The sequence below is a fragment of the Dermacentor albipictus genome, chromosome 4 (genome assembly GCF_038994185.2).
Source record: "Dermacentor albipictus isolate Rhodes 1998 colony chromosome 4, USDA_Dalb.pri_finalv2, whole genome shotgun sequence".
NCBI lineage: Eukaryota > Metazoa > Arthropoda > Arachnida > Ixodida > Ixodidae > Dermacentor > Dermacentor albipictus.
Window position 1 is genome coordinate 13,234,362 of NC_091824.1, and position 15,290 is coordinate 13,249,651.

Below are 15,290 nucleotides of genomic sequence, written 5' to 3' on the forward strand. Positions count from 1 at the left end.
AGTCCACGCCTGCCAGGTGCTCGGAGTGCTTCGGCCACTAGTGGCGCTGTTGGAGCTGGCGCTGCAGCCTTTAACTTCGCCCTTGGCTACGTCGGCCCAGCTGACTTTGTCACGGGAGCGCGATCGCTTTGCGCCGCAACTGTTCCTGTCCGATGAGTCACGGCCGCGGGATGCGCTGCGCGAGGCATGACGGGAAGCGTAACGTGATGCGTGGCGCGACGCGCTGTGGGACCCACCACGGGAAGCGCTGCGCGAGCGGGAGCGTCCTAGGCGTGGAAAGGTGCTTGATTCGAGTGCTTGCTTTCGCTGTTCTTCGGCGTTACGGCGTTCCCATCGCCGTCGCCGCACGACGTACGGAACCTTGTATTTGGCTCTGCAGAGGCGGTCTCCAGTGGGGTGTTCTTCGCCACAGAGCTTGCACTTGGGGACACACTTGTGGCCCTCTCTGGGATTAGAAACACCGCATGAAAGACAAACACATACGTTTGGTGTGGGGCACACGTCGCGCCTGTGGCCGACCTTGCCGCATACTTTGCACACTTCTATTTGCTTCCTGTAGAGACTGCACGGATAGAGCGTGGATCCATAACGCACATACTTGGGAACCTTGATACTGTTGAACACAACGATTATTGTCGTCGTGTTCCCGATACGCTTCGCTCCCACGGGGAGGGGGTTGTACTTAGTAACAATCTGCTGCATTATTTCGGCTTCGCTGTCCTCGAGCGCTATGCCCCTGATCACGCAGTTGACTGTGTCATGGGCGGTCGTTCCGTAAGCGCTCACTTCGTATATTTTGCCTTGCACGTTCATAGCTTGTATTCGAGCATACTTGTTCGCTCGCTCCTCACAAGGAGTGCTGAGCACCATAATGTTCTGATGGATATTGGGACACGCCATATCCTCAGCTCGATCTGCCTTCTCAATTCCCGCTGCCGCCATGATGGCTGTAGCCACGCATGCAGCTCCCGCCTTGGAAATATCGAGCCCTCCGCGGGGCCGCACGACGATCTTAATTTCTTCCGCAGGCATTGCGGGCATGCGAGCCGCCCGAATAACTGCGGTCCTGACGTTCTTGTGGAATTTAGTCTTCTGCTGAGAGCTCGGAGTATCGGTACGAGAATTCGACTCCCCCTGCGTTGCATGCAGGCGTGTTCGGCTCGTGTGCCCACCGTTGTGCAGCCATCCGGGCGTGCGATGAAATTCCTCGGGCATAATTTCTTCTCCCTCTACTTGCACGCACATTTGGGAAACCTGGGAACCGTGCGTCAAAGCGGTGGGGGAAACCTCCATGTTGTCGTGGCAGTAGCACGGGTGGCTAGACCCAGCAAGCCTTGGCTTCGCTTAGGCCTAGCAATGCCTGCTGGTGGTGAACCAAGTAAAGTCCGATAAAACGATGAAAAACGCACCTTTGATAGAACGTCGGGTATCGGAGGATAGCGGATACCTTCACGATCACACTGGTAATAAAATCTTCGGGATCCAAACTAATTAGCACTGAGAAAGCGGGCATTAACAACGGAGCCGATATGAGCACTTCTTTGTCAGCAATGGCTCATACCCCGGCCCCTGGGGTTCTTTAACGTGCACCTAAATCTAAGCACATGGGTGTTTTCGCATTTCGCCCGCATCGAAATGCGGCCGCCGTGGCCGGGATTCGATCCCGCGATCTCGTGCTCAGCAGCCCAACACCATAGCCACTGAGCAACCATGGAGGGTGAAGCTTTCCTAGAAGCCCGAGTACAACTACCCAATGAGAACATAGTGATCTTCACCGAGGAGATGATGCACCAGTTCTGCCACACTGACCTGGATATGCCTGAGGAGGAGAAGAACATTCGGTTTCTCATGCGTAGGGTAAAGCAAGAGCTCTTCACCGGATTGGTACGCAACCCGCCCAGGACTGTTGCTGAATTTGTTTTCGAAGCCACACCCATTGAGAAAACACCCGATATACGGAAAAGGCAGTATAACTGCTGAAACTACACCGATGTTCAAGCACTCGGCAGTGATGACATGTGAGAAACCATCAGAGTGGTCGTTCGCGAGGGTACTGCAGAAGCTCTTTCCAAGGTCGCAGCATCAAATGGCCTCAATCGCCGCCATTGTCAAAGAAGAGGTTCAGCGATCACTTGGGATTACTGAAGTGCAACCACCACCACCACCACTCCAGCCGGAAGCAATCACATATGCCGCGTTGCCCGCCATCAAGGCCCCCTCCATGACTGCGCCAGGGCCCTGTAACACCGCAATTCCGCCGTCCACTTGCGCTGCCGCCAGCATGCCCACCCGTCGCCCAGTGCAGCTATGTGTGGAAGACAAGCAATTGGTGAGCCCCCAACCACCTCCTGCTCTGCTATCCATGCGGACAAACAGGGCACGTGTATGGCCGATGCTTATACCGTGACTTGGGACTGCGAGGGTTCACCGTCAATGTGCTGCGTCCACAGCTTGGAGAGCGCCCTCGTGACATCGTTGACTACCTTGCCACCATTTAGTGGAGTTCTCGACAACTGTCCTGTTCACCGTCACCAGGCCTTTATTTGTTGCCGCAACGCTTACCATACAGTAACCCAGCCTGGGGCCGATCTGCGAGCCCATATCCTGAGAACTAAAAGTAGCAATCGATGGAGGTGTGGTTGCTGTTCACCGAACTGACGAAGATCCACCGACGAAGACTCCGAAAAGACTATCTCAACGATATATCAACGAGACGCCGCCATCCCGATGAAGCCTAGAAGCAAAGAATACACTGACAATGGAAGACCTGACGACGCGACGTTCTAGCCACATGTCAACATGTCGCAGCCGTGATCCGGCACCAAGAACTAGCTGCAACGCAAGACAAAGAATCACTGACCTCAACGTGCTTCTCGATGGCCACGTAGTTCCTGCAATAGTAGACACAAGAGCCGACTACTCCGTAATGAGTGGACCCCTTGCCACCCAGTTGAAGAAAGTTGAGACTGCATGAGAAGGCCCTCAAATCTGGACAGCTGAAGGACACTTGATAATGCTGACTGGAATCTGCATGCCAAAAATTACGGTTCATAACTGGACCTACCCTGCCACATTCATTATCTTCCAAGAGTGTTCATGAGACGTCATTCTTGGCATGGACTTCCTGAACCAACGTGGCGCAATCATCGACCTGAAGTCGAAGTCGATAGCACTGTTGGAAGATCAAGTGATACCACCGGAGAGCTCTCGTAGTCACCACGCCTTGAGTGTGCTAGGAGATCAAGTGAGCATCCCACCTCGTTCCAGCATTGTTATTTTCATCGACACCGAAACACTTGCAGACGTAGAAGGTGTCATCGAGGGTGATCAATGTCTACTGCTTGATCATGAAATTTCCGTCGCCAGAGGGATTGCTCGACTGCATGGAGGAGAAGCAAAAGTGATGCTGACCAACTTCAGCCAGAAGTTCAAGCATGCCAACAAGGGCATGAAGATCGCATACATCAAGGAAATTGAAGAAACCAGCAATGCGTTTGTTCTCTTTGATTCTGCCACATCTGCCCCGACGACCATAGTTCCTGAACCAGACTTCGACATAAATCCAAGTCTCCCGGTGAGTAAGCAGCAACAGCTCGGGAAACCTCTCCGACAATAGAAAGACTGCTTTTCAGCGACATCGAGGATTCGACGACCATCAGTTGCAAAGCATTGCATAATAACCGAAGAGTGCGCTCTACCACTTCGCTAAAGCCCTTACTGAGTTTCGATGTGAGAACGTCAAGCTATAAGGCAACAAGTCAATGAAATACTGTGTGACGACATCATCCAGCCGTTGAAAAGCCTGTGGGCATCTCCTGTAGTCTTGGTAAAGAAAAAGGACTGAGCCCTGTGTTTGTGCATCAATTATTGCCGACTGAACAAGATCACGAAGAAGGACGTATACCTCCTCCCACGGATAGACAACGCATTGGGTCATCTCTGCAACGCTAAATACTTCTCGTCGATGGATCTCAAGACTGCCTACTGGCAAATAGAAGTTGATGAGTGGAATCGTGAAAAGACTACCTTCATTATGCCAGACAGCCTCTTTCAGTTCAAGGTCATGCCATTTGGATTGTGCTCCGTGCCTGCAACGTCCCAGTGCATCATGGACACGGTTTAGCAGGATTGAAGTTGTTTACTTCGATGGCATTGTTGTCTTCACCGGAAATTTTGACGATCACCTTAGGTGGCTTGCGATAGTACTGGACACAGATATCATGGACACGGTTTAGCAGGATTGAAGTTGTTTACTTCGATGGCATTGTTGTCTTCACCGGAAATTTTGACGATCACCTTAGGTGGCTTGCGATAGTACTAGAGGCCATCAAGTCATCAGGGCTCACTGCGAAGCTGGAAAAGTGAGCTTCACTTATGATGAGCTTCTGTTCCTAGACAACCCCATCAGCAAATCTTGAGTCCGCCCTGACCTGCAGAAGACAGCTGCCATTGCAAAGTTCCAGCAGCCCATAAACAAGAAGGCACTGCTTAGATTTCTGGGCATGTGTGCCTTCTACAGGCACTTTGTCAAGGACTTTTCACCCATCGCTGAGCCGCTGACACTATCTAACTAAATGCGGCGTCGAGTTTAAGTGGAAAACGCTGCAGGCCGACACATTTCAAGAACTCAAATGACGCATGCATTCGGCACTGGTACTTGCGCGCTTCGACAAGGACACCCATACAAAAATCCACACTGACGCCAGTAGCCTAGGCCTCGGTGCCATCCTTGTCCAGTGGAAAGGCGGATCTGAACGGGTGGTAGCTTATGCTAGCCGGTCGCTGTCAAAAGTGGAAGGCAATTATTCTACGACTGAAAAGGAATGCCTCGCCATCATTTGGGCTACAGCAAAATTCTGCCCTTACCTATATGGCAGGCCATTCAAAGTCGTCAGCGACCATCACGCGCTAGCGAAATTAAAGGACCCTTCAGGACGCCTGGTGTGGTGGAGCCTCAGACTGGAAGCATACGACATCATGGTAACCTACAAGTCTGGACAAAAACACCCTGTTGCCGGTTGCCTATCACACACCCCCATTGAAACGCCACCGCAAGATGACCAGGATGACAGTGTGCAGGAACAGCAATGTGCAGACCCAGAGCTAAAAAGCCTTGTCGAGTATTTAGAAGGGAACACCGATGTTGTCCCTAGAGCATTAGGCGAGGAGTGTCTTCGTTATCGCTTCAAAACAACTTACTCGCAAAGAACTTCTCACCAGTCCATGCCAACGACCTTCTTGTTGTTCCCCCAGTGCTGCGTCCAGAAGTACTGCACACCTTGCATGACGATCCGGCCGCTGGGCACCTTGCATTCTCTCGGATGCTATCGAGAATACAGGAAAGGCATTACTTGCCGCGCCTGATCGCTGTCGTCGCCCATTACGTCAAGACATGCTGAGACTGTCAGCGACAGAAGACTCCACCGACAAGGCCAGCGGGATTACTACAGCCGATTGAGCCTCTTTGCTGACTGTTTTAGCAGATGGGGATGGATTTGTTTGGACCCTTTCCGACGTCAACATCCGGAAATAAGTGCATCATCGTGCCGACGGACTACCTCACCCACTTCGCTGAAACGAAAGATCTGCCAAAAGGTAGCGCAGCCAAAGTCGTGAAATTCTTTGCGAACATTCTGCTGTGACATGGCGCCCTAGAAGTCCTCATCATCGACAGAGGAACAGCCTTTACAGCGGAACTCACCCAAGCCATTCTGTAATACAGTTAGACAAGCCACAGGAGGACAACTACCTACCACCCACAGACGAATGGTCTTACACTGCCTGAATAAGGCCCTCGCCAACATGCTGGGCAATGTATGTAGATGTCAAACACAAGACCTGGGATGCTGTCCTGCATACGTAACCTTTGCTTACAACATGGTGGTGCAAGAAACAACATAGATCACGCCGTTCAAACTGGTGTATGGTAGGAACCCAGCTACGACTGTCGATGCCATGCTTCCACACGTCACCGCCGAAGATAATCTTGACATCGCCATGTATCTCCAGCCCGCCGAAGAAGCCCGACAGTTCGCCTGCCTAAGGAACAAGAACCAGCAGAGGACCGACAGCCGACACTGCAACCGCTAACGACGCTGCGTCGAGTACGAGCCCGGCGTCCGTGTTTGAGTTTGGAACACAATACGCCGACAAGGACTTCGCAAGAAGCTCTTACGCCACTATTTCAGACCCTACAAGATCATATGATGCATTGGCAAACTCGACTGTGGTCATGGCAGACGGCATTTCGCTATCATAGCAGCGCCACTCATGACCTGAAATAATCCATGTTGTGGGACTTAAGCCGTTCTGCCAGCGCTAAAGAACTTTGGGACTTTGCATAGCTGAACTTTAGACTTGGTTTTTTGTTACTGTTACTTTGGACTTTGTTTCTTTGTGGTTTTGTTACTTTTGTTTAATAAGTGTCCTTGTGTGTTTCGCTCTCCTGATATGTTTGTAGCATTGTGACGATGCTTTTTGAGAGGGGGGCATTGACACATGGACTTGTTTACAGTCCAACCTGGCTATATCGAACGTGCAGAAATACGCCTATCAGTTCGATGTAGGGCGTAATTGGATATAAGCCTGCTAAAAAATTGGACGTCATAAAAGCACATACCATTTATAAAATCACTTTATTGATGAAACTAGCTGTTTCACATGGAATATTCCTGCATTTTCTTCTGCTTGAGCAATTTCGCTGCCTGCGACGCATGCACTTCTCCACATTGTCTAAAGAGTCGGAGCAGCTGAGACTGCAACCTTCCACGCACTGAAGTAGTGCGAGTGCACCAACCACTTCGGAGGATCTAGGCAAATGATCATTGTTACTTTCCTCATTGTGTCCACTTTCTCTTGTGCTCGGTACGATGCCGACAATGTAGTCTTCATTTTCGGGCTCTCCCATGGTCGCGACACCATCATCAGCACTTACGAACTCGTCGACTGTCCACCCGTCAACGGCTTTCAGAAATTCTGACAGCTCGCTCCAAACTTCAGCAACATCGTGAACGGCTTCGTCGCACCCATTAGAATTTAGTCATCACCCGGCACGCGGAAGCCGGCATGTCTGAAGCAATTTCAGAATAATCAATTGTACACTGCCATGCATGCACGTCAGGCGCCATGGGCAGTGGGTCGCGAGTTTGTCCGCTTTAGCCCTAATTCTTCAAGATCGTGCTGACAGTGCCCCTCAGAATCTTGCATGCTGTGGCGTCCTCCGGCTTCTCACCGCGTTCGACCCAATTTATGATTTCAAGCTTCATGGCTAAAAGCAAATTCTGCCACTTCATCATGGTAACACTGCAGGAGAAGGCGCACAAGGCGCAAACACAATGAATCAGAAAAGCAGCGAGACAACTGACACTTGCCCCATCTTCCACGACGAGGGCACAAGAGTCCATGATTGGCTGTCTGAGCAAGCGCTGTGGGTGGGCCAGGATCATTTTTTGCAGAGGGTGTCGACGGCTCGCCCTACGCAGCACGATCACAGTAGGGAGAGCGGTTGGATGGAGCCGCGCCGCTGGGTTTCGCCGCCGCCGCAAGGGAAAGTCGACTTTTGGGAGCACTTTTCTGCCGCTTGTCGTTCTATATATAGGGAGTTGCGGCTACTTTTGTTCAATGTAAGCGTAACTTTTGATATTATGCTCATTGTATCTATACCGTGTTCAGAAGTTGTTCTATATGCAGAATAATTCGATGTAAACGGGTTCGATATAGTCGGGTTCGACTGTATCTTGTTTCAGGTGAACGCTTTTCCCTGTCTAACAAATGTTATCGCTCAGTGCGGGACGCACCTGCGTGTATTGGATGTCTCTTGAATGTTATCAATGGTTCTATTGTCACCGAAGCTTGTGTAATCTGATTGCATGTGCAAGGCAAATTGTGTAGAACTTTCTGGAAGACACGCAGGTACCACCGACTACTCTGGAACCTTCGATGACACGAGTTTAAAAGCCGACGCGCTTGACCAGCAGATCAGATTTTTGCCAATCGCCAACTGTGTTTGCCGCTTCGCCATTCTGTAAGTGTAGCCTGTTTTTGAGGGCACAGGTTCGTCCAATAAAATGCTAGTTTCGTCATTCCCAGTTTTGCTGTTTTCTTCACTGCCGCTACTTGGTGACTACTACATTGCTGTTTTATGCTATATATTTGCACGAATGTATATATTTTGTGACAGGAGGTTCCCTTTCAGCTACATGCTCTGGCGCCTCCTTCTGTATACCTGTGTAAGCATGTATACCACTTATGAAAGAAATAAAAACTGAAACTGAAAAATATTGAAACTGAACTTGTATTACAATCTAGTAGATACGGTAAGTGTGCTGCTGCGACATACATTGTGACTACCCTGACAGGTGTCCTGTCCAGCAGTGGTGTTGGAGACGGTGAAACGATCGGAGCATCACCACGATGCCCTGGTCCTTCGCTTTTACGAGGCATACGGTGGAGAAGCAACTTCAGCAGTCACCACATTCCTGCCTGTTGCCAGGGCACTTCTGTGCACTGCTCTTGAAGACGAAGGCACCGAGCTGCTCCTCAGCGGGGGAACAATCCAGCTTGTCCTCAAGCCCTTTCAGGTTGTCTCTGTGCTGGTGTTCCTGAAGTCCCTCACCAAGTGAGTCGTATGTGCTTCGGGGCCAGCCCCATTCAGAGTCAGTGCATGCAACTTCTTTTCAAGTACTTTGTATATGTAAGTTGAAACATCGCAACTGAACAGGAATAAAGAAGCGAATATGCGCTGCATGTCCTCCTTTAGTTGTGACTGTGCAGCTCGGCACTTTGAAGACTAGCCCTCGCCAAGATAATGCTTTTTTATGCGTGCTCACTGATAGACTGAGATTTTATATGAAATGTTTGGTTGACTCAAGAGTACGGGATTTCAGAGTTGTGCCTGATCAGGTTACATTCCGTTAGTTCTCGGCAGGGGTGGAGTGCAAATGCTGGTCTCAGCGTATATACATTTTCATTGTGTTTCCTGCTGCTTACCTTCTCTCAATGCCTTGTTGACAAAAAATTATAAACATTGAGAAAAAATAAAGATTGATAAAAAACAGAGACAGCATGACTGCATTGCGACAAGCATTACAGTCTAACCCACTTATAACGATGCTGGTTTTAACAATATAGGGTCATTCCATGCCAGCTGTCCCAACCGTGGCGCTCGAGAAAAATAATTTCTCTCAAATAATTACGAAAAGATTACAGGTACAAACTTCTGGTGATGTAGGCTTTCATTCCTCCCTACACAGACCACCATGTGCACAACCCTGGTTTGTATTTCCTGCCAAAATGCTATCAGGTGAAGTGGAATCACGAACCAAAGTAACACAATGGTGGGACTCAAATTTAAAAAAAAATTGACAGAAGTGCAAAATTACTTTGATTAATATCTGTGGCGAAAGTTGGTATTCTTCTCAATGATATGCACTTTTCTGCTTATTCTTTCATGGACCACCTTAGTGTGTTACTAACATCTAAACATAGGCCAAAATAGAATTCTTGCCAAACTCAGGCTTTTATTTTCGAGTCTGGGAGCAACAGAAAGGTGAAAATAAAATTTTCGGAAATAGAACCTTTTATTGACAGTCCTATAAAAGTAATTCCAGGTTTTCTCCCCTGACCGTTTTTGCGAAAAGTTTCGCAAGTAAGCTAAAATTCGCGCATATCCACCTCGGTGCTAAGGAGTAAAAACATGAAGTTATTTTGTGAAACTGTTTTATAATGATAGAACAATATTCAGACAACACAAAACCTGAAATTTTGAAAGACTGCGCAGTACGGTCGATTTTTGGCAAAAAACTGTTTTGCACCTTGTTTTCTGTCATTTCGTGAAATTCAAATGGCACTCATGTGGCCAAAAATTTATTTCTGTTCAAAATATTTTGGGGAAATACTGTTCAAGTAATAATTTTATACCTGTAATTTTTTGTAATTATTTGAGAGAAATTGTTTTTCTCGAGCGCCACGATGAGGACAGTTGGCGTGCAATCACTCTATATCGGTTGTAAGAATGAGAAGCTGAGGCACATTAAACTTTTGTATATTTTCTGTGGCAAAATTACCCACTTACTGCAATGCCCCCATGCCGCATTATTAGCTGTAACGATGAAATCTGGCTACTGGGTTTCCGTGCTGAAAGTTAATGAAATGTAAAGTCCTTGAAAAAAAAATTGAGCCATTGCACGATGGCCTGCCACCTCAACAACCACCGCGTGCTCATTTTCCAGCCTGCTCCACATCGCCAGCCTCGTGCACCTTTCACCCGTTGCCCTCCCAACCCTCCGAACTTGAATAGGCTGTGCCCATTAGCTCTATGTCACCCCACCCTCTGAAACACAAATGGACTGCGCCAACTGCGCTGCCCCCAGATTGTTCTCTGGCCCCTCATTTCATGTAGTTCTGCCAACTGACGAAGACCCTCGCGCTCGTTTTTGTTAGTTGCGTCGAGGTCGTTTCTGGCGACAGTTTCTCAGCCTCGTTTGACTTGCTGCTGAGATGAAAGATGGTCTGCCAGTTGATCATTGGCAACACACAATATTGTAGGTGAAAAAAAAAGTGCACTGTTATAGATTTGGAAACTAAGTCTTTCTAACCAATAAGGTGATCATGCTTGCATTGAATAGTGACGGCGACGAGGGCAGCTATGAAACGATAGAGCAGGCTGCCTCAACACTGTCTTCACAGGAAGCCCGGCAGACGATTCAGTCCCTCCGAGGCTTATTTTTCGTGAGGAGCTTTCCACTGCACTATGTGAAGCATCTGGATGCCTTGGCAAAAAATGCCGGCTAGCTTCACATAAAGCAAGCAAGGCCGACGGACATTGGGTTTTCTCATGCAAGCCAGAGAGAAGTACATTGGTGGCGAGATGCTTGTGGCGATCTCCCCCCACCGTTTCTTCTGGATTTCCCAAGCTGAGAGGCTGCTGTGGCAACCTTCTCGTATTTTTTAAGAGGCCCCTTTAGGGGCCACCAAAGCAACACCTTGGTGAAGCTCGCATATTGCTTGCCGCCCTTGACCCCTCTTTGCAGTTGTTGCAGCAGTGCCATTTTTGAACGCTGACAGCCGCGACTTGTTGCACGCGATTGGAGCTCGCAGGAAGCACAGTTAAAACATTAAACGATGAGCACAATCGGTAACCAGATGGAAGAAGGTAGTGGGGAAAGGCACTGTGCTCCCCGCCATTATAGTTTTCTCACAACAGCTCTGCCATCCCCCTATTTTGATTTTTAAGACGAAAGCCTTAAATCTTTGTTTCAAGGTCGCATTGTGAGGTACAGAAAATCGGAGCACTGGTGCCACTGCTCGCACATTCATCTTCCACATTTATGCTGCCAATCATGCCAAGAAATGCACAGTTAATTAATAGAGAGTTAATTAAGGCACTCGAACCCACAACTTTTGGTCGGAGTCGAACCCATGACCATTGGAGGTAGTCAAACCTACCACTGTTGGTGCTAATTAGTGTGAAGTTGATTAAGGCACAGTTAATTAAGGTGGCTTTAATTACGGCACTCGAGCCCACAACCTTTAGTGGGAGAAAACAAATAAGAAACAATGCTTTAGAATAAGAATGTAAAATAATTTAACAGATGTCTCTTGTGTGTGCAGGCTTTTGCCTTCACCCTCTTGGGCATATGGGAAAGTGACGGTCAATTTTTTTCATGCAAACTGGTTATAACAATTATTAGTTATAACAATGTATTTTTAATGGCACTTGAACATTGTTATAGTGGGTTCAACTGTGTCTGCAAATGTTGAAAAGAGCATTGCCAGTGGAAATAATGTAGCGAGTAATGAGAAGAATGTGATCATGGTAAAGAAACCCTGATATAGCTTTTATGATACAATATTGCCAGGGTACATCCATTCACTAAGCTTAGAGAGGCATCAAGTTGAGGTACAGTCTCAAGTGCAAATATATGTTCATATGGTATTCGTGAAATAATTTATAACCAGAAATGTTCTTTTATCACTTTATTTCGGAATTTTACCACTTCCCCCTGTAATTCCTTCAAGGCTTCGAGTTTGGAGAGTACTAATAAAAGCACATGCAAACATGTTCGAAAAGTCGGATGAATTCACGATTGAAAAAAGGTTTACTTTGGCTTAACAAAGCATGCACATATATGTATATATATATGTATGTATGTGTAGGAGATGATATTTTGTGTAGTCTGATACAAAACAAGTCTGACCTACCATTCATTTGTTGTTAGCATTGCAAACTTAAAATTTTAAATATTCACTCAAGTGTACTCGCTTGGATTGGTAAATTATCTGTCTCAGCGCCGACAATGTGTTGTTTTGAATGGCAAAAGCTCAGCATACGCTTATGTGACGTCAGGAGTCCCACAGGGCTCAGTCTTAGGGCCACTTTTGTTTTTACTTTATATAAATGATATTTCTGTTGGTATTTCATCATGTATACGGTTGTTTGCCGACGATTGTGTTGTTTATAGGAAAATTAAGAGTGAACAAGATGCTGCCATGTTACAATTTGACTTAGAATGCATTAAAACTTTGTGTTCCACGTGAAAGATGCATTTGAACTTTAAAAAGTGTGTTCATGTATGTTTTACAAGAAAGAAGAAACGGATTGTAAGTCTTTACCAGATAAATAATACCCTGATAAAGAACGAACTTATATACAAGGATCTAGGTGCGACGCTATCATACGACTGCTCATGGTCTGCTCATGTGGATGACGTCATTGTAAAAGCTGGTAGGGCACTCAATTTTTGTTCAGAAGAAATTGAAATGTTCACAGCCGAACCTAAAGAAAACTGCTTACTTAACATGTGTGAGACCAATTTTAGAGTACGCCTGTGCCATCTGGGACCCCGCGCTGAAAAACTTGATTGATAAACTGGAAAGAATTCAAAACCGAGCTGCTAGGTTCGTCCTGGGGCAGTAGGCGGAGAGAAAGTTGTACTGAAATGAAACTCGAATTGAATTGGGAACTGCTTTCCTCCCGGCGGAAAAAGTTGAGACTGAAGTTTTTCTACCTCATATTTAATTATAAGACTGGAATTAGCTGTAAAAGCTACTTGAAAGAACCACATTATATTTCTAGGCGTAATGACCATTCACTTAAAATCCGTGAGTACCGTGCCAGGACGCACTTGTTTGTAGATTCCTTTTTTGTCAAAACTATTGTGGAGTGGAATCAGCTGTGTGAAGAGCAAGTGTGCTGTACGAATGAAGATTTGTTTTTTTCCCTCCTGTAACCCCCCTGCTATAACGCCTTCGGGCAATGCGGGGTAATTCTTCAATTAAGAATAAAGAATATAAATGATTTTGAACATGTTTGGCATATTGTGCTTTCTGACACCAACTTAGTGCCTATAGTGCCTAGAAGAAAGTTAAAGAACTACGTCTCTTGAGATGAGAGTTTGTGATAGTAGCATTGCAGTTTTGGAAACCACACTGGCTTTTAGTAATTTCAGCCGATTACTGCTTTGGCGTCGATTTTACAACCTTATGAGAATTGAAACTGTTGTTTGGTGTCACATTATCTTTCACATACGACTAAAGAAACTAGTCCAAATTTAATGAGATATTGTTGCAGTGATCTGTTGTCAAAACACTGCTGTCAGGTGACCTTATTTTCACAAGTTAAAGATCACTTGCAACAGCATGTCTTTTTAACTTAAGCACATGTGGGTCTTGTTCATCTATGTGCCATCAAGAATGCCCTTTTAACAGTAGATGTGAAAATTATGCCAAGTCTACAGAATATTTTCCTTCGTTATCTGTGCTGTATATGATTACCAATGTTTTCGGGGTTGAGAATTTTTAAGGGGATTTTACAGCCTGGCTTGTTTCTAAGTGTTTTGCTCATGTACACTGCTGCAGTATGAAACACGTGGCACATTGTTGGCTCATCACTACGGCCACTACTTGTGTGACCATTCATTCCAGACATGTACTGCACACCAAAGCTAACATATGTTACAGCTGAATGGTTTCCATGCCTGTTTGTAAATGGCATGCTATAGCATTTATTTAGCATTTGTTGCAATTGTAGAACTTGCAGAAACAAATGCATTCACCTTATCTGCTCTGGTTTGCAGTAGAAGTAATTGAGCAACAGTGAGTGATAGAAAATGTGCCAACACAGATTCTCAATATTTTTTAAAATGCTGGATGTTGTTTGGTCAAAGTAAAGCATAGCATAGAAAAAATGTTTATGCATAGTTTGTGGTGCTAGAAATTATCTAGTGACCAAGTCAGATGGATGACTGATAAAGATGAGATGTAGAAATATAAAATTAAATTATTATATCAGAACCATTTCGCTAATTGATTTCAGGCAAATGCAAAGATCAGGGCAAAGTTTGGTATAAGTGTCGCAATGTGTTGCACAATGCACGCAGTAAAGCATGGGGCTCTCTCTGCAAAGGTTTGTCTTGAGGCTCCTGAAGAAGGCCATTCTACATATAAATAGGATTTCAAGTGGTTGCAGTGGGCAGACCTGCGTCTCGAGGCAAAGCTTGTTTCATTGTGCAAATGTCTCGTAATCCTGTTTGAGTAGTCACATGTAATAGTATGAATAAAGTGCATATTTCCATGTACTTCTTTTGTTTCCTTTTTATCTGCCAATGTATACATTGGTGTAGTAAGCACACTGTTCCAGACAGGCCTCTTGTCAGTGTCATTTTGAACATTCATTCTATACTTGAAGTTCTGGAAGGTTTACAGGAACCTGCCACAGTGCTTCAGTGGCTATGGCATTTGACTGCTAACAAGGGGCTGTGGGGTTGATTCGTGGTCACAGTTGATGCATTCTTATGGAGGCAGAACTTAAAAGTGCTACTGTGCTGGGCACCGAGTCTACATTAAGCAACATCAATTGGACACCATTAATCCAAAGCCTCCGACCATACCATGTGTTATAGCCAAGCCAATCTCATCGACTGGTTCTGATTTAAACAATGAAGATTTGTTAGTGCTAAATGCACAAAGATGCACTGTGGGTGGAGTTGTGCTTTAGTAGTTCGCTTGTTGAACAGCGCACATTTTCTATTTTGTTGATCCTGTCTCTCTGTGCACCATCAGTATTGTGCACATGTTCTTGCATGCAAAATGTTAACTGGCCATCCCAGTTATATTTTATTGTTCATAACATTGCATGCTACTAACTCAGCATTTAGCAGTTGAACAAATAAATGAATATGTATATAAGAGATGAAGGCAGAACAGCAAGAAATAATTATTAGCAGCAAGAAATACTGTCATTGTATAAAATTCTCAGAAAATGTTCCACCAAATGCTCATGGAAGATGTCA

General features: G+C 46.1%; 1 protein-coding gene across 1 annotated transcript in view; it reads left to right on the forward strand.

Moving 5' to 3' along the window:
- Positions 1-14,576, forward strand: part of LOC135917090 (alpha-mannosidase 2C1-like) — a 232,906-nt gene extending 218,330 nt beyond the window's left edge. Inside the window, exons 17-18 of the mRNA XM_065450585.2 lie at positions 8,358-8,617; positions 10,230-14,576. Coding sequence (XP_065306657.2) covers positions 8,358-8,617; positions 10,230-10,293 — 324 coding nt within the window. The 3' untranslated portion in view covers positions 10,294-14,576. The remainder of the gene's footprint in view (positions 1-8,357; positions 8,618-10,229) is intronic.
- The last annotated feature ends 714 nt before the right edge of the window (positions 14,577-15,290 follow it).